The sequence below is a fragment of the Tursiops truncatus genome, chromosome 2, assembly GCF_011762595.2.
Source record: "Tursiops truncatus isolate mTurTru1 chromosome 2, mTurTru1.mat.Y, whole genome shotgun sequence".
Classification (NCBI taxonomy): domain Eukaryota; kingdom Metazoa; phylum Chordata; class Mammalia; order Artiodactyla; family Delphinidae; genus Tursiops; species Tursiops truncatus.
The window spans coordinates 157,323,208-157,348,537 of record NC_047035.1 but is presented as its reverse complement, the minus strand read 5'-3'; the positions used below and the strand labels follow the sequence as shown (position 1 = coordinate 157,348,537).

The 25,330-nt window shown below is 41.9% G+C and overlaps 1 protein-coding gene across 1 annotated transcript in view; it reads left to right on the top strand.

Annotated features, from left to right (window-relative positions):
- The first annotated feature begins 23,921 nt into the window (after window positions 1-23,921).
- Window positions 23,922-25,330, top strand: part of CCDC3 (coiled-coil domain containing 3) — a 101,623-nt gene continuing 100,214 nt past the window's right edge. The window contains exon 1 of the mRNA XM_019933275.3: window positions 23,922-24,522. Coding sequence (XP_019788834.1) covers window positions 24,149-24,522 — 374 coding nt within the window. The 5' untranslated portion in view covers window positions 23,922-24,148. The remainder of the gene's footprint in view (window positions 24,523-25,330) is intronic.

The window sequence follows — 25,330 nt, the reverse complement described above, 5'->3', positions numbered from 1 at the left end:
ACAGCACAAGGTCACCCTCCAAGACCACCTGGAAGTTCAGGTGTACAGATGGCCAGGAGTTTAGAAACCTGAAACTTATTCTGCTTGTCCTTGTTGCTTGGCTCCAGCTGTTTACTTCTGAGGACAGCGCAACTTGCTGGTTAGTCAGGCTCCACTCGCAGCTGGGACCCACTGGCTTCTAAAAGAGTTGACCTTGGGCTGATGATACTCTTAACACAAGTTGACAGGGTTGCCAACATTAGATTCTTGTGTGGAATTTAGGAGCAAATTTGGGTGAAACATTGGGGCCCTTCCCAAGCGGAAGCTGAGTAACCTGAAAAACTTGCAAATGAGAGCCCCTGACGCCAGTTGTCTGCTCCCTTCCGGTTCCTCTCATCAAGCCTGGGCTGGACCAGCTGAGTGTAGAACTTCATCTGTCTGTGACTGGACTGTCAGTGACCAATATGCATAGACTGTCAACTGGGAAGGGTGTAAGAGATCACTTTACCAGGGTGAATGACCACCCAGAGGGCTACTGGCATTTGGGGCAGGAAAATCTCTGTGAAAACTTTGCTGTGCAGGAGAAACAACATCCAGGCTTCTGGCATTTACGTATCACTAATGCATCTGCCACCATTATTATGACAACTAAAAATCACCTCTCCCAGATTTTCAAATACGGGGGAGGTGGGGAGAGGAGGAAAGGGTCATATTATTTTCAGCTGCCAATGCTGCGTACAGGGAGGACACAGGGCTCCAGGGAGGAGGACCATAATGCAAATTACAGTGAAGTCAGAAGTTTCCTCTGATACCTCTTGACTTTAAACGTCCTCGTGCTACTATCCATCTGTAAAGTAGGAATTCATTTACAGATTAATTTACTCTTCATGTCAGTGTTTGTGAAGTGCTTTAAAGTCCTGTGCAAAAGATACTACATAACTGCCCCAGATGATTTATTATCTATTTATAGTATAGGGCAGTAGCAACAGGAGTATAAATTACAGAATAAAAATTTATATTGGACTCCATTCTGGAAGTACTTAAAAAAGAGAGACAGATCAGGGATGGATAGAGCACAACTGTGTCCAGAGTGACAGCTCTGGGAGGGCAGGTCTGGAATAGTCTGGAATATTCTCTATATGTCCCAGTCCTGAGCACCAAGCCTGGCACTGAGCTGACAGTCAGCCATCATGTGTTCATTCAAACTAAAGCACATGCATGTTTGCATTTGAGCTGCTCTCTTAGATAGTTAGTCAAAAGGTGTACCTTGGAGTTTCATTTCTAATTACTCCAGGGCTTCCTGACCAGGCTCCTCTGGATTATGGTGACGAAACCGGACCCTCAAAGCAACCCAGATTGAGCGGGAACTCAGAAGGAATCACCTTGAAGCAGGTATGCAAGATGTGGTCAAAATGAGCCACCAGTGCTGCTGGGCAGGTGTATAGAAGAGGCCCCCTGGCCAGCCCATAAATCCCTCGCTCCCAGGAGCTCCAGCATCCTGAGCAAGGTGCTGGCTTGCTCTGAGCTGCCGGGAACTTCATCTGTATTCTTGTTTCTAATCTGCAGATCCAGGCTCCGTGTCTGTAAATACAAAGAAAGGAGCAGGGCTGGGTAGACAAGCAAATACATGCGAGCACCACCGGCTACTTCTTGCTACTTGCCTCCCAACAAGAGACGTGGAGCCCCTACTGCTGAGCCTCTGCAAGTCCTACAGCTTTGTCTGTGATAGGAGCTTCCTCTTCTGGAACACAAACACTCTTGGTTGTTTTTTTTTGCTTAACAATCAACTTTTGTTCTTTCCTGGCAGAGCGCCTACACAGCCCTGGGCTACTCTTTCTTTAACTGGATTGTGGGAACACCTCTCTCCTTTCCAGCTCTCCTAGGAAACCCATTAGGGATCTCCACTGGAGAAAAGCTGTTTCTTGGGGTTCCAAGTGGTTAGTTACATTCCTCCACGTGGATCCAGGGGAAGAGTAGGGTAGCGTGGACACAGGTTATACGCCCACCAGTTTCACCAAATGAGGCAATACAGAGTGTCCACAATATCAAAGGATGCTCCTCTGGAAATCATAGCTAGCCAGGGGGTTTACAGCTTAAGAAATGGCTTTGCAACCAAATTCAGGGTGTGGCAAGTTCTTCAGGACTCTGGACCCAGTTTTTTTCAACTACCCAATATCATGGGAAGAAAAAAGGGAAGAGAGAGAGGAATGCTCTAGTGTGAAAGAAACTTAAAAGAGACCTAAGTCACATAATAACCTTATACAGTGTTTCAAATAAACCTATGGTAAGAAAGATTGTTCTAGGTATTTGAGGAACTTTTACGAAGTTGGGTATCATAATTTTGTTGGGTGTGTTAATGGCATTATGGTTATGTGATAGAATATTTTCTTCTTTTTAGATGCCTAACGAAGTATTCAGTAGCAAAATGACTCGAAAACTTGGATTTGCTTTAATAAACCCTAGCTTAAGGAAAAACGACTATTCATGAAACAAGCATGACAAAATGTTGATGGGTATCGAAGCTGGATAACCGGTACCTGGGTATTTGTTATACTCTATTTTGGGGTATATTTGGAATTTTTTATCAAAACAATTTAACAGGGAACAATTAAATGGTTTATATAAAAAATTGAGAATTAGTTATGGGATAAAGTTACTTAATATATTTAAGGCTGCTTTTACTTTTTGTCTAGTTTAGAGAGAGCCTGGTTTTCTAGAACTTCTCTGACTTAAGCTCTTTGAAGAAGACGTTTCTATTTGCAAGTTGCGTATGGTTTACCTGGAGTTTATGGATTGTTCTACATTTTGGAAATACTGCTAAATTTTACAGATTGTTTTACATTTTGGAAATACTGCTAAATTCAGTGATGTCAACTGAATTTAAAAGAGATCAAACAGGATTCAATATTTTCCACCTCTTTTTTTTCAGTTTTTAAAATAATTATTTTATTTTTAAATTAATTTTAAATTGATATAGTTGATATACAACATTATATAAGTTTCAAGTCTACAACATAGTGATTCACAACCTTTAAAGGTTATACTCCATTTTAAAATATTGGCTGTAGTCCCTGTGTTGTACAATATATCCTTGTAGCTTATTTATTCTATATATAGTAGTTTGTACCTCTTAATCCCTTACCCTCATCTTGCCCCTCCCTCCTGCCCTCTCCCCACTGGTAACCACTAGTTCTCTATATTTGTGAGTCTGTTTCTTTTTTGTTGTATTTACTAGTTTCTTTCATTTTTTAGATTCCATATATAAGTGATATCATACACTATTTGTCTTTCTCTGTCTGACTTATTTCACTTAGCAAAATTCCCTTCAAGGCCATCCATGTTGTTGCAAATGGCAAAATTTCATTCTTTTTAATGGCTGAGTAGTATTCCATTGTGTGTGTGTGTGTGTGTGTGTGTGTGTGTGTGTGTGTGTATATGTATACCACATCTTGTTTATCCATTCATCTGTTTATGGACACTTAGGTTGCTTCCGTATCTTGGCAGTTGTAAATAATGCTGCTGTGTACGTTGGGGTGCCCGTATCTTTTCAAATTAGTAGTTTTGTGTTTTTGGATCTATACCCAGGAGTAGGAATTGCTGGGTCATATGGTAGTACTTTTTTTTATTACTACATACTGGTGGACGGCTACTTCCTAGTGGTATTAGACACTTAAGCCCCCTTTTGCTTTCCTTCCTAGGGGAAAATTTTGTTTGGTGGTGTGTTTCTATTCAAGTTCATTTTCTGAAGGGTCTTCCCAAGTGGTTCCAATTCCAGGGCTCCTTAAGTCATAGAACCATAAATTATGTGTGAATGGTTACCACAAGACTTTGATATTTTTTTCTTTTTTAAATAATGTACATTTTATTGATATAATCGACATATAACATTGTGTTAGTTTTAGGTATACAGCATAATTCTTTGATACATGTATTAATTGCAAAATGATCACCACAATAAGTTTAGTTAACCCCTAACACTACACATAGTTACAAATAGTTTTTTCTTGGGATGAAAACTTTTAAGATTTACTCTCTCAATAACTGTCAAATATACAATACAGTATTGTTAACTACACTCACCATGCTGTACATTACATCCCCAGGACTTATTTATTTATAACTGAAGATTATACCTTTTGACCACCTTCACCCGTTTTGCCCACTCCTCTACCTATGGCCATTGGCAACCAACCACCAAACTATTTCTGTATCTGTGAGTTCAGTTTTTGATTTTTAGATTCCAGATACAAGTGAGATCATACAGCATTTGTCTTTCTGTTACTTGTTGAGAAACAATAAAACAGTAAAGCAGCCAGTTATTTTACTAGCAAAATGGTTTACTCAGGAAGAGCAAAGAATTGCAATTTGGGACATGCAATCTATAGTGAACCACAGGCAAGTTCAGAGAACAAAGGAGAGGAACCTTCTTTTATAGAGGAGAAGGGGGAGTTGGAAGGGGCTGTTATAAACAAGGAGTCCATTGGCGGAAACTGAAAGTTTTAAGTGTAGTGGCTTTTTACTGGCTGAATTGTGACAGTCTATTATTGGCTGGCCTGCTATCAGGCAAGGAGAAATTCTTCCTCCCTTCTGCTGTGTAGTAAAGTAGTAACCTTCCTCCTGTGGGAGATGAAAATGTACCTCTCTTCCTGTTGGATCTGCAATTGACATTGAGTGGTAGAGTGTGAGAGCTCCCCCTTCTGGCCCCCAGCTCTATTTTATTTTATTTTACTTTTTATTTTTTCGGCTGCCTTGGGTCTTCGTTGCTGCATGCCGGCTTTCTCTAGTTGCAGTGAGCGGGGGGGGGGGGGGGGGGGTGGGGGGGGTTACTCTTCATTGCGGTGTGGGCTTCTCATTGCGGTGGCTTTTCTTGTTGCGGAGCACGGGCCCTAGGCGAGTGGGCTTCAGTAGCTCTGGTGTGCAAGCTCGGTAGTTGCGGCCTGTGGGCCCTAGAGCGCTGGCTCAGTAGTTGTGGCGCACGACTCAGTTCCTCCGCGGCATATGGGATCCTCCTGGACCAGGGATCAAACCCGTATCCCCTGCGTTGGCAGGCGGATTTTTAACCACTGCACCACCAGGGAAGTACCCCTGCCCCTGACTCCATTTTTTTTTTTTTTTTTTTTTTTTTTTTTTTTTTTTTTTTTTTGCGGTACCTGGGCCTCTCACTGTTGTGGCCTCTCCCGTTGCGGAGCACAGGCTCCGGACGCGCAGGCTCAGCGGCCATGGCTCACGGGCCCAGCCGCTCCGCGGCATGTGGGATCTTCCCAGACCAGGGCATGAACCCGCGTCCCCTGCATCAGCAGATGGACTCTCAACCACTGCGCCACCAGGGAAGCCCCCCTGACCCCATTTTAAATGAGGTTTCTGTTTATCAGTTTTCACAGAAACCCCATTTTAAATGAGGTTTCTGTTTATCAGTTTTCACAGACTTATTTCACTTAGCATAATGCCCTCAAGGTCCATCCGTGTTGTCCCAATGGATTTATTTCACTTAGCATAATGCCCTCAAGGTCCATCCGTGTTGTCCCAATGGCAGGCCTTTTTTATGGCCGTATAATATTCCATTTTATATTTATCATATTTTTCTTTGTCCATTCATCCATCAGTGGACCCTCAGGTTGTTTTTATGTTTTTGCTATTGTCAATAATGCTACAATGAACGTGAGGGTGAAGATGTGTTTTACAGATAGTGATTTTGTTTCTTTTGAATAAATACCCAGAAAGGGATTGCTGGATCATATGGTAGTTCTATTTTTAATTTTTTAAGGACCCTTCATGCTGTATTCCATAGTGGCTGCACCAATTTATATTCCTGCCAACAATGTACAAGTGTTCACTTTTCTCTGCATCCTCATGGACACTTGTTATATCTTGTCTTTTTATTAATAGCCATTTTAACAGTTATGAGGTGATACTTCTTTGTGCTTTTGATTTGCATTTCCCTGATAATTAGTGATGTTGAGCACCTTTCCATGTACCTTTTGGCCATTTGTATGTCTTTTTTTGAAAAATGTCTATTCTGAGCCTCTGCCTATTTTTAATAGGATTGTTTTTCTTTCTATTGAGTTTTATGAATTATTTATATGTTGTAGGAATCACTTTGAGTCTATAGATTGCTTTGGGTAGTGGGACATTGCAGTAATATTAATTCTTCTAATCCAAGAGCACAGAATAGCTATTTGTTTGTGTCTCCTTTAGTGTCTTTCATCAATGTTTTATAGTTTTCAGCATACAGGTCTTTCACCTCCTTGGCTAAATTTATTCCTAGGTATTTAATTCTTTTTGATGCAATTATAAATGGGATTATTTTCTTAATTTCTCTTTCTGATTTTTGTTCAAGTAATTCAAGGGATTGTTGTATATTGATTTTGTATCCTGCAACTGTACTGATTTTTTAATTAGTTCTAACAGTTTTTTTGAGGGATTTTTAGTGTTTCCTATATACAATATCATGTCATCTGCAAATAAAGACAGTTCTACTTCTTCCTTTCTAATCTGGATAAGTTTTATTTATTTTTTCTTGCCTAATATATCTGGCTAGGAATTCCAGTACTATGTTGAATAAAAATGGTGATAATGGGCATCCTTGTCTTGTTCCTGATCTTATAGGAAGAGCTTTCTGTTTTTCACCATTGAGTATGATGTTAGTTGTGGGCTTGTCATATATGGCCTTTATTATGTTGAGGTACATTCCCTCTATACTCACTTAGTTGAGAGTTTTTAATCATGAATGAACCTTAAATTTTGTCAAATGCATTTTCTGCATCTATTGAGATGTTCATATGATTTTTATCCTTCATTTTGTTAATGTGGTTTATTATATTTATTGATTTTCAGAAGTTGAACCATCCTTGCATTCCTGGAATAAATGCCACTTTATCATGGCATATGATCCTCTTAATGTATTGTTGAATTCAGTTTGCTAATGTTTTGTTGAAGAATTTTGCATCTACGTTTATCAGGAATATTGGCTTATAATTTTCTTTTCTTGTAGTGTTCTTGTCTGGTTCTGGTATCAACGTAATTATGGTCTCATGAAATGAGTTTGGAAAATTCCCTTATCTTCTGTTTTTCGGAAGAGTTTGAGAAGGGCTGGTATTAATTCTTCTTTAAATATTTGGTAGAATTCACTCATGAAGCCAAGTGGTCCTGGACTTTTCCTTGTTGGAGATTTTTCATGACCAATCAATCTCTTAACTAGGAATTGATCTGTTCAGATTTTCTATTTCTTTAAGATTCATTCTTGATAGGTTGTATGTTTATAGGAATTTGTCCATATCTGCTAGGTTATCAGATTTTTTGGCATGTCATTGTTCATAGTAGTCTCTCATGCTCCTTTGTTTTTGTATCTCATCCTTGTAACGTCCCTCCTTCCTTTATAATTTTGTTTCACTCCTCTCTTTTTCTTGATTAGTCTAGCTAAAGATTTGTTTATTTTGCTTACATTTTCAAAAAACAGCTTTTTACTTTATTTACTTATTTTTAGTTTCTATTTCATTTGTTTCCATTCTGATCTTTATTGCCTACCTTATAATAACTTTGGGCTTGGTATGTTCTTATTTTTCTAGTTCCTTATTAGGTTGTTTATTTGATATCATTCTTTTTTCTTGATGCATTTATAGTTATAAACTTCCCTCTGAGAACTTCTTTTGCTGCATCCCATAAGTTTTGGTATGTTGTGTTTCCATTTTTATTTGTCTCAAGATGTTTCTGGTTTCTCTTTGGATTTCTTATTTGACCCATTGGTTGTTCATTTGCATGTTGTTTAATCTCCACATATTTGTGAGTTTTCCAGTTTTCTTCTTGTAATTGACTTGTAGTTTCACACCACAGTGGTAAGAAAAGATGCTTGATATGATTTCAAAGTTTATTAAGACTTTCTCATGGCTTGACATGTGCTCTATCCTGGAGAATGTTCTATGAGCAGTTGAGAAGAATGTGTATTCTGATGCTGTTTGCTGGAATGTTCTGTAAATGTCTCTTAAGTCTATCTGGTCTAGGGTGTCATTTAAGTCCAATGTTTCCTTATAGATTTTCTGTCTGGGTGATGTATCCATTGATGAGAATGGGGTATTGAAGTCCTCTACTATTATTGTATTGCTGTCTATTTCTCCCTTTAGGTCTGTTAATATTTGTTTTATAAACTTAAGAGCTCCTTGATATTTTTTAAAAATGCCTTTGGATTCCTTAACATGAGTCAAACAATCAGAATATACTTGGTTCACTGGAATGTATATAAACATGATATGTTTCCTGCCCTTAACAATATCACAGGTCTAACCAAAAAGACAATGTGGAACCACAGGAAAATTGAAATTTTTGAAAGGTTCACGTAGGGTAGGATATCTGTTTTGGCAAAGTGTTTTTGAAGGATATTGCCGTTCATTCCAGAACCAAGTTGAGACTTCTCTGGCCTTCTTTACTAGGTGGTGTTCATTCCTTTTGTTTTTGGTTGCTAATACCTATTGTTTAGCTGCTGAGCTACAAAACCCATCATAGCAGTCATGCCAAAAGGTGAGTTTCTTTTGCCTGGCTTTCAGGAAGTTAGCAGAAAAGTAAGGTAAGACACGCTGGAGGAAAACAGGAGCAAAAAGCACTGATGCTTGCAGAGGCCGCTTCCACTTAGTAAAGGCCCCATATGTAAGACTGCAACCCAGAGATAGAGCAGTGGTGTTCTCTACTTGGGCATCCTGAAATAATCCCAGAACTGGGTGTTATAGTGATTTCCTTCCGTCTCTTCTGTTTTTAACTCAAATGGAAAGATGAAACTGTTTCCTGAGGCAGTATCAAAACAGCTTTCCTCATGTCACAGAAATTTCCAGAAGTCTGAGACTTAGAATCGGAATCCACAGTGGGGGCAGTGGTATCACAGCCCACCGCAGGAGTACAGGGGAGAGGCTGGCATCCCATCAGCCTCCACTTTCATCCTTGATCACATACCACACACCTTGTTTAGTTGTAGAACAAGTGACTCTAAATTGGAGGGAAATTCCACACACTATTAGATTATGCAGTGATTCATTCAGTATCTGTTGAGAGCTGACAATATGGCCACCACTTTGCAGAGTGCAGTGATATGGTAGGGACTAAGACACCAGGTTTCCTATCCTCATGTCATTTATGGTCCAGCAGTGTCTGGAGAAATACCTCATTTGTAAAGAGGCAGAAACTTGGTTTTGGTGAATTTGACTATCAGAAAGGGAGACAGTGCCCTTTGGATTTTACTGCCCTTCTATTTTCTGTATCTGTGGTTTTGCATCAATTTGTCCTCCTAGGACTCCAACTTAGACCAGTTATTTAGTGCATGGGGCCAAGAATCCAGCAGTAGTCTACAAATTGACTCCAATACCCATTCTTTTGGTGGGTGAAGTAGTATAATCCACTGAATCCCTAGAGTTTTGATTCTGCTCTGCCATCTGTGAGTGCTCTATGAACCGCAAATTAGAAAGAAGTAGAAAAAAAAATTAAAATCCCAATGAGGTTGTTCAAGTGTCTGGGTGGTCTGGGTTACATGTGTTCCAAATTCTGTTCTGAGCTATTTCACTGACTTACCGACATTGAGACACTGTGTCTTATGTCAACCTGGCCATTGTAAACCAAGGGTCCTTGTCAAACATGCGGTAAACATTCTACGGCAGAATCGTGTTAACTCCCTAAGAGGAATCATGACATCTCCTTAGTTTCTATCACTAACTGAGAAAAAAGAATATGAGGTTTAAATGCTGGCTCTAGCATTTACTAGCTGTATGACCATGAGAACTTGGGCAAGTTAATATAACCTCTCTGAACTATTGCTTTAGTTCATTATCAGTAAAATGGGGCTAATAATATTTACCTTGTAGTGTTGTAGTGGTTAAATGATAAAGTCCCTGGTAGAGTGTCGACATGTACTGTGGGCAGGTGGTGGCTGCCCCACGAATGGTAGCTGTGAATGACTTAACGGTTAGTGTTTTAGCGCAGTGAGGAGTCAGAGAGAAAGGGGACAAAGGGGAGACTTCATATTATTATGGGATGTGAAGGAATTCCTGATAAGGCATGATGAATGGGACACATTTCTGAAGGAAGCCATTGAATCTCTTTCTCACTAGACTCTTTAAAATAGGACACTATCCATCTCTTGAAAGAGTTCACTATAGGGTGGATTACTTCCTGAGGTGCACTTTGGGTTCTGGGAAATGTCTGTTAGCAGAGGAATTGCTATTGAAATTCACCCATGGACCCAGACCCTGACCCTTTCTCATAAGCTCATCCCTAATAATGGCCCTACCTTCCAGGTTGGTGATAGACCAGCTCACTGGCCTTTGGCAGTTTTGTTTTCAAGTTTGATGGAAACAGAGCTAGTACTGAAGCAGCAATTATATTTCCTTTAAAAACAACCCAGATTGTCATGGAAACTGAAGGCAAAATGACAAAACTCCAAGGTTGGGGGGTATCCTTTGTTAAGTGCTTATGAAGGTATGTGAAAGGAACAGAAAGTTCAGGCCTGGAAAAATGACGGATCTATCTAAGAGGAGGAGATGAAAGAATAGGGAACAACACTCTTGGGGAGGCCGCACACAGCACTGTTGAAATCGTTGGCTCTGTGGAAGCATTTGATTAGAGAGTTTCAGTTACATTACCTCTCAGATTCATGCTGGGGTAAAAAAAAATCTTGTGTTACATTGACTACTATATGATTAAACTGAGAATCTCTGGGGAGGAAATCAAAATGGTCAGCATACATGCTTCCTGGCTAGATTTTAAATCCCTTAAAAAAAATTACCTGTCGTTTCCTCAAGGATTAAATAAGAAGGTAGAGTGTTTCCTAAGTTTCAGTGAATTCAAACATTTTAGATTTTTTTCTGTCTCTGTATAAAGAAGACATATCCCAGGTATTCAATGCTAAGTGTAGACTCATAGCATTATGAAACATAAAGTACTCTTATTCGTTAAAGTCTCCTTCAAAGCTTAAACATGTATCAGAGAACAAAATTAAACCTCTGTTTAAAAAGTATACCTTGGTTCAAAATGTTCCTTATAAAGATTCTCGGCATTTTAGCACTAATATCTGTAGAATTCTCCTACTGAATCAGTTTGTAAGAGCTGTAGGTTTTTAAGGCTTGACAAGGAAAGTACCATTGTAAATAATTTCAAGCCACACCTAGTTATCAGTGCCTAGTTAGAAAACTGGTGGGAAAGTGACCATTTATTTCTTCTTTATGAGTAAAGGAAAAAAAGATATGTCAGGATGAGGGGTGATGTTTTGGTGCTGTTATGATATTTCCAGGGACTAGTGATGGCCCAAATTCTGTTTTGTGACTCACTCCTTTTCTGCAAAGGGTTCTTGACCTGAGAGTGAGACTCAAGGCACAAAAACTAAATGCGAAACAAAATACAGGACTCTTTATATCCGAAGATAACTAATACTAGGAAAAGGCCACTCAAACGGAATTCACTTAAAGTGAGGACAAAATTTCATAGTAGACAATGTAAAACAGGTTTGACAGGTATGATTTTTGATAAATAAAAGGCAGATTTAGAAAAATTAGTTTATTTTGTTTCATGGTCAACAAAATGATCTTATAATGACAATTGTGCACTAAATCATTTGCTCAACCAAAAATAAATGGAGTGTTGATTTGAAGGATGTGATAGACTGTTACTTTAGTGGCCCTCAATGAAACAAGCTTCTTTTTATTTGTATCCCTGTGAGTCCCCTCACACATTGATTCTGGGCTTGGCCGTGTGACTAACTTTGACCAATAGAACATTAGCAAAAGTGATGCAAGTGAAAGGCTGGTTAGTCCTTGCACAGTGGACCTTGTCTTCTTAGAATGCTTCATTTTGTAAACCTTCCACCGTGCTGTGAGAAAGCATAAGCAACCATGTAGAGAAGCCTCCCTGGAGGAGGATCAAGGCCTCTAGCCAAGTCCAACTGGGCTCCCAGCCTGTAGCAAGTACCAATTTCCAGCCATGTGTGTGAGTCCATTTTAGATCTTATAGGCATCTAACTGCAAGCCTACAACATGTGAAGCCTAATAACCTCCTGGTCAACCCACAGAGTTGTAAGAAGTCATAATAAATTGTGAGAAGCCATTAAATTTGGGGTGGTGTGTTATGTAGCAATAGATAGCTAAAACAGAAACTATTACCTCAAAGTGGGGTCCTGCCACCACATGTGGCATTGATTTTGAGTCTGGTGGAAGAATGGAGAAATTTGCAGAAATGACGAAGAGACTGTTAGTGGAGACTGAAGCGAAGTGAGGAGCACCCTACTAGAAGCTGAAGGAAAGAGAACCCGAGTTATGTATTGGTAGAACAATTAGCAAAACTATTTGCCTGTGGAAATATGTGAAATAAATAGAAAGGGTAGCTTATGAACTTGGGATCTGGCTGAGGGGAGTTCTGGACAGTGTGTTGAAAGTGAAATCTGGCTCTTTTTAGATGCCTATGGTAAAGTCCAGGAAGAGCCAGTTGAAGCAAAGAAGGAACTGTTTAGATTTCAAGCAGAATTTAGAAGAACTAAAAAGGCACTAGAACTTGTGGGTTTGATAATAAAATTGCTTCCATCCTTAGTCTCTCCAAGTAAAAAATGGCCTTGGTTTGAGAATGAAATACAGGGTACTATTAGTAAAATATGACCTCCGGGTCAATGTCTCTGTTAAGGCGTCAGAAAGATTTAAGGACTACCTCAATGATCCTCTCAGCTAGACAAGAAGACTTCTAAGAATCTTAAAAGTACCATGTGAAGCAGAAGAGCTACCAGATAATCCAATAGCACTGTGAGAAATGTTACATTGTTATTGTTTTAAATCTTTAAATGTATGGGTGGTTTGTTAGGCAACAATAGATAAGCCAAACAGGGAGCTAATGATTTTTAGAGGTACTTGTATAATGGTAGGATAAAATATCTTTGACTTCACATTTGACTTTTGATGTAATCAGAAAAAGGGCTATTTTTGCAAAAATATTCAAAAATTTTATTTAATTTTTCCACGTGCTTTGTATCTTTTATGTCATCATCTTTGTCTATTTTCTCTTCTTCAATTGTTAACTGGTCAAATTATCCCCATTTATTATTATTATTTTTAAAAATAAATTTATTTATTTAATTTATTTTTGTTTTTGGCTGAGGTGGGTCTTCATTGCTGAGCGCTGGCTTTCTCTGGTTGTGGTGAGCGGGGGCTACTCTTCGTTGTGGTGCACGGGCTTCTCATTGTGGGGGTTCTCTTGTTGCGGAGCACGGGCTCTAGGCGTGCAGGCTTCAGTAGTTGTGGCTCACGGGCTCTAGAGCGCAGGCTCAGTAGTTGTGGCGCACAGGCTTAGTTGCTCTGCAGCATGTGGGACCTTCCCGGACCAGAGATTGAACCCGTGTGCCCTGCATTGGCAGGCGGATTCTCAACCACTCTGCCACCAGGGAAGCCTCCCCGTTTATTATTGGCTTGACATATATTTCAAGCAGTTTTGCAGTATTGCTTTCATCAACTTCATGAAATCCTGCATCTTTTGTAATATTTACAAGTTCTTTTCACTTCTTCTATATTTGAATTTATTATCTGCTATAATGCTGGTAGGATGGATACTAATGTCTTGAAAGAAAGGGTCTTTGGTTGGACATTAATTTTATAAGTTGTCAGTTTATTAATGAATAGGTTTGCTTTAAGAAGACTTTGCTTCTCTTAAATAACCCAGACAATGGATTCTCATATAATGAGAGGCCCCCTGTACCACTCTATTTATAGCTGAACAGGCCCTAGTACCAGACAGTGCTTGACTCTGTGGTGAAACTGAGTTGAAGCATGTGATTTCGGCTCACAGTCTAAGAGGATCGTCTGCGTTTTATCCTGAATCTAAATCTTGGCACAAGCCACTCAGATATAACTTCGGGGAGGGAGAAAACTAGAAAGAAGTCTGGATCCCCTGGCCCATTTTAGCATGCCATTAGAGGTGGAGAAAAGAAATGAATGCTCTGAGAAGACAGCTTCTGCATAGTCTACAGGAGGAGGCTGATGAGAGAGGTCTGCCCACCTGTGTTGTCCTTAAAGGCACCATGAACCTGCTCACTGGCAGATGTGACCTGATGAATGTCCTGGGCTCTCACCAATAAAGTTAGGAAATCCTCATCTCTTGTGAGAGGTTGGAGGAAGGAGGGGGTAGGGAAATAGAAAAGCAGGAAGAGAGGCCCGGAGATTCCCATCCCTCTACAGTGTCCATCTTACTGGAGAGAATCTACCCATTAGGTGATGGGAGGTTGGAAAGTCGCAAAGCAGAGAAGGGAGGTAGGTGTTATACTCTGAGAGCAGATCACTCTCTTAATTTTCCCCCGTGGAAAGGAGATAAGAGAGCTGAGTAAAGGAAGCCACACTTCTGGGCAGAATTGCTTTAGCCACAGACTGATAGAAGCTGGTCACAGGAATGAGCTCTCATGCAAGTTGAAGTTCAGAACCTATTGCTGAAAAAAGCTGTAAGATTTTTTTTAAAGCCAATTTCCCCCAAAGTGTGTTACTAGAAATAGAAGGGAGTTGACTCCAAGGCAGGATTGAAGTGGAGGGAGAAGCTCTTGAGCGAAGATCTGGAGATTCGTGCAAGATTAAGCTGAGATTGAGAAGAAGAGAAAGATAGAAGGGAACCTATTGTACTTGGAATTGGTTTCTTTAAAAAAACGATTTCAGAAGAGTTATCTGCTTCTGTTGCTAAGTGTTAAGCTTAGCTATTCCCACAAAGCACTCATTTTTGTAAATAATGAGTAGAACATTTAGAGCCATATTATATTATAGCTATAATCCACCCCCAAAGCCCACAGTTTTTAGTTCGAACACAAAAATTAAATACATGATAAGGGAACATTTAAATCGAATAAATAGTTTTAGTGTTGGATTATCTTTCAGCTGAAGTTGTACATTTATAGACACAGAACATATATACTCATTCATTCATGTAACTCAGTAGTGCCGGCTCACTGCTAGTCACTACACGTAGTGCTCACATTATTAACACAGGTTTGGAAAACTTATTTTTAAAGGCTATAACGTATAAAGTGGGGTTACTGGCAGTAAGTCCTAATATTTTTAAATGGAACAAAATCAGTAATGGAAAATTTGGAAAAAGCAGATATTCTTCTGCAAAGTACTTTACCTTAGGGGTAGAAGTTGCTGAAATACTGATCACATTATGCCTTTGCAATGAGAGCACAGATAGAAAGGTTAATAAATGCAGAATGCAAGTGAAAAAAATCACTTAGGGAAAAAAAAGACTCTAATTGTGATGCCTTTGGGGTTTTGCTATAAATGAATCCGTTGGACTTCTTCCTGATGCCAAAAAAAGGGCTGCAATCTAGTTTTATGTATGTTTCAGAGCCATATGTATTCACCCTTTTAATGCAGTGCTTTCACAGTAAACATAAGAATACCTGAAATCCAAACTTTCTATGCATTTCTCAGTGGTCATCACAATGTCCCACCAAGCCAAAATCCTATGAGATCCTTCCTCTGGAATAAAAGCCTGTTTCTCCAGCAAGCTTTTCAACAGGATTTGAACTCTTCTATGCAGCTGGCAAAAACATAGAACCAGCAAATTGAAAACACCCAGTGGTTTATATGTTTGGGTCTAAATAAAATTTCCCATGCATGCTATTCTATCAGTTTTATACATTCCTGGAGCAGGAACTGATAAGCTGAGCTAACTAACAGGCAAGTGCCGAGAGGTGAAAATTGGTCCAGGACGCATAGTTTGTGAATTTACAGTCTGTTGAGTGGGCCCAGCTGTGTGTCTTCTCTTCAGCAGGAGGGCTCTTCCCTTTAAAGAACTTTGTTCCACTCCACCCACCATGGTTTCTACCACCTCCCCACGAGACTTCACTTCCTATGGGAAAGAACCGCATCTCAGGGAAAGTCAGAGCGGCTTTAGGATAATCACACAGATACCCTCTCTCCACTCCTCTTCCTCAACTGTGGCTTATTGTTTTCATTTCCTTCCAGTGATGTGAAAGGAAATGATGTGAAGGAAATGATGTGACACTAATGTCAATGAAACCCACCTTGCTCTCAGTCTGAGGGTTGGTTACGCTCTGAAATAGAAAGGGGAACTTGGCTTCTCAGAGGCTTATCTGAGACCCAGAGTGCTGAATTTTAACCTGGTCAGTTACTTGGACATTTAAATGAAGTTATTTCAGGGGATGTTGAACGAGGTGTTCAAGCCATTCTTTCCCAGGTAAAGGCTATGTCTTCAAAGGCAAGCCTTTCTCTCCCCAGCTTATCAATGGCACCAACTTGACTTTTGGTGGATGCACCCCCCAAGAGGGACGGGGTCTCTGTTTTATTCAGTGCTGTATCCCCAGGGCCTAGAGTAGTGCCTGACACATGGTAGTTGAAACGTAAATGTTGAAAGTTATTTGTTGAAACGCACGTGTCGATTGATGATATTAGAGTGTCAAGATGCTCAATCCATGCCTCGTATTTCCGTTTAGCATCTAAAAACTTAGACAAAAGGATGTTGGGAATTTGGTTTGAGGTACTTAAAATTACAACAGGAATTCTTACAGCCTCAGCTCAATTACTTGAAAAATCAACTAGTCTCTCTGTTTCTGTTTTGCCAACTGTGAAAAGGGGTCTGGCCAAGTCTTCATTGTGACAGTGGAGTGAGGAAGTAAGCATGGTTCTTAAACCCTAACAGAGAGCCATGCATTCCTACGGGGTGCTTGTCAACCCCAAACTTAGCTCATTCTTTTTCTGAATGCAGACGCATAAAATGGCATAGATTAAGATGTCTGTCAAGAGTTAAGCCTCCTTATTTTTATCTTCTCTTGATAGAATTGTCATGGATTCAGCACTGAAAGGGTCTTTTAGGCTAAATATTAGTCCCCAAATTGGATGAATTGGAACTATCAATATTATAGACAATACTTACATGTCCTAAACCTGCCTCCTGAAAATGTACTCTGCATGAACGTGGGGAAGAATAATGTATGTCGCATCTCAGCATCCCATAACATTCCTTTTATAGAACAAGATTCCCACAGAGTTTTAACACACAAAGTTGTCTCTTAAGAAGAAGGCCCTATTTGGGAGTCAGGGGACACCCGGCAGGGATTCCTGACCCCAAGCCCCATTCCCAGCACCCCCAGCTCCTGTAGTTATGTGATCCCAGGCAAGGCTTTTAACCCCTTGGGACCCCAGCTTCTTTATCTATGAAATAACATTGGCTTCCTGCCTTCCAAGGGAACCAGAAGGAAGAATGAGTTAATATTTACATAGCACATTGACAGCCTCCAAGAAAGACACCGTACAACTGGGAAAGATGATATAATGGGAAGAACGTCCTTTATTTTTAACTTGTTGGTCTCTGGTCAGCCTTTCTGGGCCTATTCCATATGTACAATATTAAAATAACAGGCAAAAGTGAAAGAACGTTCTGAACCTAATTCAGGTAGGATGGCTCTGAATTGTAGCTGCTGGAGTCTTTGTTCATTTGTTAACTTTAGGGAGTCCAGGGACTCAGCTAGTGGTTATTTCCCCAGTTGCTGAAGGTGTCATTGGAATAGACATAGTTGACAAGGGGCAGAATCCCCACATTTGGTCTCTGACCCATGGGTGATGGCAACTATGGTAGGAAGGGCTAAGTAGACGCCCCTAGGGTTTCCATTCATATCAAGCGAGTAAATCAGAAACAGTACTGCATCCCTGGGAGGAGTGCAGAAATTAATGTTGCCATCAAAGACTTGAAAGAAATCTGGGTGGTGATATGTAGTGTAGGCCCTGACAGTTTTTTGTTTGTTTGTTTAGTTTTCGTAGTGCAAGTGCCTGATTTAAGCTTTGATTGCCAAGGCATCCTCTTCAAAGTCAGCTATCTTGAATAAACACAGTGCCAGCCGCAAGACTAGATAAAAAGCCAGGCTGTCCCAACTCCAACCCAGCAGCTCCTTTGTTAGAGATCTTCGTTGTTTTCGATAACGGACCATCTAGGCTCCTGGTTTTCCTCTTCTTGTGCTTTAGGTTCCTGCTCTTACATTTTATTTATTTATTTTGAATTTTTGAATTTTATTGTACTTATTTTTTTATACAGCAGGTTCTTATTAGTCCTGCTCTTACATTTTAAACTCACCAATAAATAGTGATCCTGCGAAATCCTAGGCAGCCCACCCTCAACCCCAATAAAAGCAGAACTCCAGGGACTTCCTGGTGGTCCAGTGGGTAAGACTCCACGCTCCCAATGCAGGGGGCCCAGGTTCCATCCCTGGTCAGGGAACTAGATCGTACATGCTGCAACTAAAGATTCACATGCCAAAACTAAAAAAAAAAAAAAAATCCCGCATGCCGCAGCGAAGACCCCGTGTGCCACAACCAAGACCTGGCACGGCTAGCTAAATAAATAGATAAATATAAATAGATAGATAGTTAGATAACAGAACATCAGGCCTGTGCTCTCTCTCTCTACCTGTGACTTTGCTGTATGACCCTATGTGTACCATGTAATTGCTAGGACTTGAAAGTAATAAAATTTTCTTTTTTTTTTCAGTTTCCTATTAGTTATTGCTGAGGGTATCTTACAATTATAATAAGAACCACAAGGGCCGGTCCAGCCACAATATTAGTTATCTATAGGCTGAAAGCTGCACAACACATGACACTTATCACATCTCCATTGAACTCACCAGTTTGACCTGTGCAAAAGTCACACTGATCTTGAAGAATGAGTGATGCCTACTATAAACTTAATGAAGTGGTGACTAAAACTCCACCTGCTGCCCCAGATGTAGTGTCTTTCCGGGAGCAAATTGACATGTTCTTGAGCACTTGCTTTGCAGCTACTGACCTGGTGTATGCCCTTTTCTCTATACCAAGTTGTAAAGGCCACCAGAAACAGTTTGCTTTTACTCGTCAGGGCTAACAGTGCACTTTCACAGTCTTGCCTCCGGGCTATACCAATTCTACTTTCTGTCATATTATTCTGGACAGATCTTGATTATCTTGACATTCCACAAAACATCATACTCCAAGCTCACTGATGACATCTTGATGATTAGATTTGATGTTCATAAAGTAGCAGATACTTCAGAGGCCTTAGTAATGTGTCTGTAAATCAGAAGGTGGGAGATAGGTCCCACAAAACATAACACATATTCATTGAAAAAAATCCCCTTATAAGAGGACTCAAACTCAAGCTCAATGTAGTTCAAACCCCTGTTGTTCAGGAGTCAACTGTATATATCACATTTGAATGTGCTACTTGGACCCACCTATAGAATCAACTATAAGCCTGGTTTACAGATTGTTCTGTCTTGTATGCTGGTATCACTCAGTGCCTGCCACTCAGGGTTGATGTTGAAGGACGTGGGTGAGGGAAAACATTCCCATGGGTAGAGCTCTGAGCAACATACTTAGTTGTACACAATGTCCAGACTGAGAGATGGCCAGCAGTACAGATGGATACCAACTCTTGGGCAGTTGATAGTGGTTTGATTGGATACATGTTAGGCATCACCAGAAAAACAGATGAATATATATAGTATATGTATCACCAATACGAGATATATGTATATATATATTAGAATATATAATATATATGTTAGGATATATCTACATTTATATATATTTAGGATACAGGCATATATCGTTTCATTATGCTTCACTTTACTGTGCTTTACAGATATTATGTCTTTTTGCAAATTGAAGGTTTGTGGCAACCCTGTGTTGAGCAAGTCTATCTGTGTGATTTTTCCAACAGTATTTGCTCACTTCGTGTTTCTGAACTTACCTTACTAAGGCTGACCCTGCTAACACCAATGCTGAGGGCTTACTATGTCAGCACCAGAGATCAATACTGATGCCCTGGTGGCAGGTTGACTACACTGGACCTCTTCCATCTTGGAGGGAGCAGAGACTTGTCCTCACTGGAGTAGATACATTCTAGGTGTGGATGCGCCTTCCCTGCCCCACGATGCTTCTGCCAGGAGCACTATCTATGGAGCAAAGAACACCTTATTCACCGTCATGGTACTTTCCGTAGCATTGCTTCTGATCAGTGACTTCCATAGCATCTCTTCTCTCACAGCAAAGCGAATGCAGCAATGGGCTCTTGGCCATGGAATTAACTGGTCTAACCATGTACTACATCACCTAGAAGCAACTGGGCAAATTTTGAAAGCTTACTGGTACAATGTAATGGCTTATGAAGACTCAGTTCCTGTGTCAGATGGGAGTCAACATCCTGAAAGGATGGGATGCTATCTTAAAGGATATTGTAAATGCTGTGAAGGATATTGTACACGTTTGAAACAAACATATATGGTGCTATCTCCCCCATAGCCAGAATATACGGGTCTTGGAATCCAGGGGTGGAAGTGGCTTGTTTGCCACTGAACCCATGGATTCAGTCATAGAGTTTTTGCTTCCCATCCCAACTACCTTGAGCTCTGCTTGTTTGGAGTTCTTAGTCCCCAAAGAGGAGCTGCTCACCAGGGGACGCTCACACCCAGGGCTCCAGGTGAAGAACCCCAATCAGCGAGGCCCTCTGCCAGACTTTGCAGAGAAGAAAAGCGTGACTGATGTGTCTGTGAAGAATCCAGGAGAAGGACAACCTCTCAAAGGCCCTCGTGTCTGGAAAATACATTCTGGGCAGCATTGGAAGAGTTTTGATTCTGTCAAGTTTATACAACAAGAGAGACATCAGCCGTGCATACTGATTTTTATTTATTTGTTCATCTGAATGGAAAGAAAAGTCAGGGTTTTAAGGTCTGTAGAAATGGACAAATGTTTTCCAGGCCTCTGAAGCACTTGAAGATACAATTAAAAAGAAAAACTTCCTTATTGTCTTGTCTGCATAAGTTATAGCACTAACTTAAAATAAACTTAATAACTTATACAGCAGGGCTGCTGGTTAAAACAAAATTAACGTTAGTCCAATTACACCCTCATTTAACCATCACTGGTGATTCTGCGAAGGTTATTATTGTTCATATACTCTACTTACTTCTTGATAAAGGGCCCACTCATGCCTTTAAAACATTGCTTGTTTTGTCCATATTTTAATGCTGTAGTTAAGTGCATGGACTCTGGAATTTGATGCTGGGGTTTGAAATCTGGCTCAGTCACTTTCTAGCTCTGTGATCTTAGTAAGTCAATTAACCTCTCTGTTCTTAAGTCCCTTATCTCTAAAATGAGGATGATAGCAGTACCTGCTTTTTCTTAAATAAATTTTTTTAAATTGGACTATAGTTGACTTACAATGTTGTGTTTGTTTCTGCTGTACAGCAAAATGAGTCAGTTTTACGTACACATATATCCACTCTTTTTTAGATTCTGTTCCCATATAGGTCATTACAGAGTAGTGAATAGAGTTCCCTGTGCTATTCAGTAGGTTCTTATTAGTCATCTATTCTATATAAGCAGTACCTGCTTCAAAGTGTTGTTTGGAGCATTACAATATGCAAAGTCCTTACAATGGTGCTTGGCCCATAGTAAGCGATGAGTAAATGTTAGCAGTTGTTCATATTATGATTTGGCAATGCTTGCTCTAGGTCGGCTTGCCAGGAATATAAACCCTTTTATATCCTCTCTCTCTTTTTCTCTAGCAAACCTGCAGAACACCTGCTAAATAACTTATGGATTGAATTGTGTCCCCTGTTCCTGCCCCCTCTTCCCTGCCCTATATTCATAGCTTAAAGCCTTAACCACCAATGAGACTGTATTTGGAGATAGGACCTTTAGGGAAGTAATTAAGGTTAAATGAGTTCACAAGGGTGGTGATCTAATCTGATAGGACTGGTGTCCTTACAAGAGGAGGACGGACTAGGCACCAGAGATCTCTCTCCCTCTGCAGGTACACAGAAGGAAGGCCGTGTGAGGACACAGAGGGGAGGCGGCCGTATACTAGCCTGGAAGAGCAACCACACCAGAAACCAATCCTGCTGACACCTTGATCTTGGACTTCCAGCCTCCAGAACTGTGAGAAATAAATGTCTGTCGTTTAAGCCTCTCAGGCTATGGTATTTTGCTATGGCAGCCTGATCAGACTAAGACAGTGACTATGTTTTAACTCACAATTTCAGTGAGAGACAAATGAGCAGTCCTGAAGTACAGCATGTGATGCCATCCTCCATACCATTGGGAAAGTCTGGTACCTACCATGGGGGGGGGGTCGCAGTGAGGAGTCATATACCATCGGGACTACTGTCCACTTGCTTCCCTCAATATAACTACTTTTTCTACAAAATTAATTGAGGCCTCAGGCTGACTACTAGCTATGCAGGGGTTAGTTATTTGTGAGGAGCTCTTACTCTGATTTCTTTCTTCTTTTAGGCCCGTCACAGATGATTTTGTAGGAATAAGAATTTGGTCCATTGAGTCACTGATCAGATTCTGGATTAGTGTGACCCAGTGTTGGCTGGAGCCTTCCATTCTCTCAGAAGCTGGGCAGCGCTGGCTGGAGTCCTGGTCATTCCACTTCTTGGGATGCCAAAGCCCTCCCGAAGATGTCTTCTGGTTCCCTGAGGCTGCCCTTTTCACACACTCTTCCTCCCCTTTCCTTGTCCCACGCTGGCTGGATCTGTGCCCCAGAGTTGCCATTCAAAAACTTCCGTCACAAGAAGCACTGACGAATTTAGTTGTCTTAACCGAAGATTCAGGGATCACAGTAAGAAGATTTGGGGATCATGGGAGGTGAGGCCCAGCCTTGGAATTTTCTCTCCTGCTTCTCTACACTCTTTTCTCTTTACCTTTCCTTCCAGAATTCCCTAAGAACTCTTCCCTTCAGTACAGAGAAGAATTCAGCTGGATTCTAAGATTTACACGTGCAGATACCCTGGTTAATATGCTCGCAGAACAAAGAGCCTTCCATTTTAAGGCAGTTTTGCTTATAAATTTATTATAAATATATATTATATAATATATATGACATATGCATATATGTAAATTATATGCATGATATTTTGTATTGCCTATATAAAATAATACATATTTATAAATAATATCCTCTTTTTTCTTCTTACTACATTAGGAACAATTAAGGCAATTTGGAGATAAAAGGAACTGCTGAGTTTAGGAATAAAGATTTAACTGTGGAGTTTGGGTCTCCTCACAGCCACTCATTGACTTGTGAAAAGCTGTTTGCAGTTTACTGCTGAATTTATTTCTCAGGTGAAGGGTATTCAGAATCTGAATGTAGGAATTATGTAAAACATGAAATCATGTAACTGTAGGAAAATCAGAGCAGTCTGGCTTTGGCTTTTCAAATCTTTAAGGCTTTCCTAACAGCATTATTAAAAAATAAGGGGGGGGCTTCCCTGGTGGCGCAGTGGTTGAGAGTCCGCCTGCCGATGCAGGGGACGTGGGTTCGTGCCCCCGTCCGGGAAGATCCCACATGCCGCGGAGCGGCTGGGCCTGTGACCCATGGCCGCTGAGCCTGCGCGTCCGGAGCCTGTGCTCCGCAACGGGAGAGGCCACAACAGTGAGAGGCCCGCGTACCGCAAAAAAAAAAAAATAATAATAATAAAATAATAAGGGGGGTGGGGAGAGAGAGAACGAATGAATCCAGAAAAGTTTGTTATATCACATTGAATTTCCTAGTTGACCTCTGCGATGGTAAAGTTAGATTCCTGTGTATTTGACTCTAAATGGACTACAGAAAGTGCAAAAACGTATACAGCCTAATCATGGCAATTGACAGCGATCATTCTACGGACGCCACGTCTGGTACAGGCTTTGCGCCTGGAAAGCTTCGACCAGTCGGTCCGCGGGGCGCTGCAACAGGGCTGGGCCGCCCCTCCCAGCACTGGCTTTTCCGCGGAGCCCGGCGCTCCCCAAACACCGCGTCTGGCCCGGGGCTACGGGTCCAGCGCCCCGCGTCTCCCGAGCTTCGCGCGCCCTTGGCTCGCGTCCCGCCTCCGCCCCTCCCGCTGCCGTCCACGCCCCAGCCGCTGGGGGCAGGAGGAGGCGGAGGTCGGCCCTCCCCGCGCCCTTTTTAAAGCGTCACGGGCTAGGGCCAGCCGGCTGATTCTGGCGGCAGAGGGAGCGGCGCGCCGAGCGCCCAGGGCTGCGCTTCCCGGCCGGCGGGGCGGCACCGTGGGCCGGCCGCTCCGGGCTCCCCGACGCCACCGGCGCCCCAGCTCCGCCCCGGGCCTCCCCGCCATGCGCACCGGCTAGTGCGCCCCGGGCGCAGCGCCCACCAGGCCGGTCCCGCCGCTCGCCCCGCTGCCGGCATGCTGCGCCCGCTGCTGCTCGCCGCGCTCTGCCTGGCCGGCCGGCTGGGGACCTCCCGCAGCTGCCAGCTGCCCTCGGAGTGGAGACCCCTGAGTGAGGGCTGCCGCGCCGAGCTGGCCGAGATCATCGTGTATGCCAAGGTGCTGGCGCTGCACCAAGAGGTGCACGGCCTGTACAACTATCTGCCCTGGCAGTACGAGGCCGGCGAGGCGGGGCTCTTCTACTCGGCCGAGATCGAGATGCTGTGCGACCAGGCGTGGGGCAGCATGCTCGAGGTGCCCGCGGGCTCCAGGCTCAACCTCACCGGCCTGGGCTACTTCTCCTGTCACTCCCACACCGTGGTCCAGGATTACTCCTATTTCTTCTTCCTCAGGTGAGCCCGCCACCTCCCGCCCACACCACCCCCTCGGCCATTTGCGTGTGACCAACCGAGGTCACCTTTATTCGGAGCCGGATCAGTACCTCCCACGGGATCCTGGCCGTGCGTGCGATGTTAGATGATGCCTTGGGCTCCTTCCCGTACTCGACTCTTTCCTGCTCCTCCCGCCGTGTCTACAACATCCTGGGTACCTCTGGCTAAGACTTGGCAAAAGAGGGATGATTCCTCCGCTTAAAGGACAGAAGAGTGTTTCAGGCAAAAGCTCTAAGTGGTTTCCAGCAACAAGTAGTCAGCCTATTCCAGGAGCAAAGGTTTATGCGGCGGGGGGGCTCCGGGGTGTGGGTGGGGAGACCCTGGTCACAGTACTTTGAGGATATAAAGGTAAATCAGGCAGGAGCCCTCTCTGATTGAGTTCCATGAAAGTTGGCTTGTGGTCCAGATGAAATGCTTGTGGGTAAGAATTCAGGTGATGGCTTCGACTCAAGTTTGAAATAAAGAACAGGTGGAACCCTAATTTAGGTGGAACTCTAATATAGGTGAGACCCTATATTTTAAACTGGATTCGGTGGGAGTAGTTTGGGCTGGGCGGTGGTCAAAACAAACCCCCTTTGAAATCAGACTTGCTGGAATTCTGGCTCTGTTCTCCCTATGATTTTGAGCAAGTTACTGACCTTGTCCAGAACCTCAATAGCCTCACCTTCATAATGTGAGAAACAAGGCTGGTTGAGACTAAAACACAGTAACTCATGCAAAACACCTGGTTCAGGTTAGATGGGGAACGAATAGTTATTCTGCGCACCTG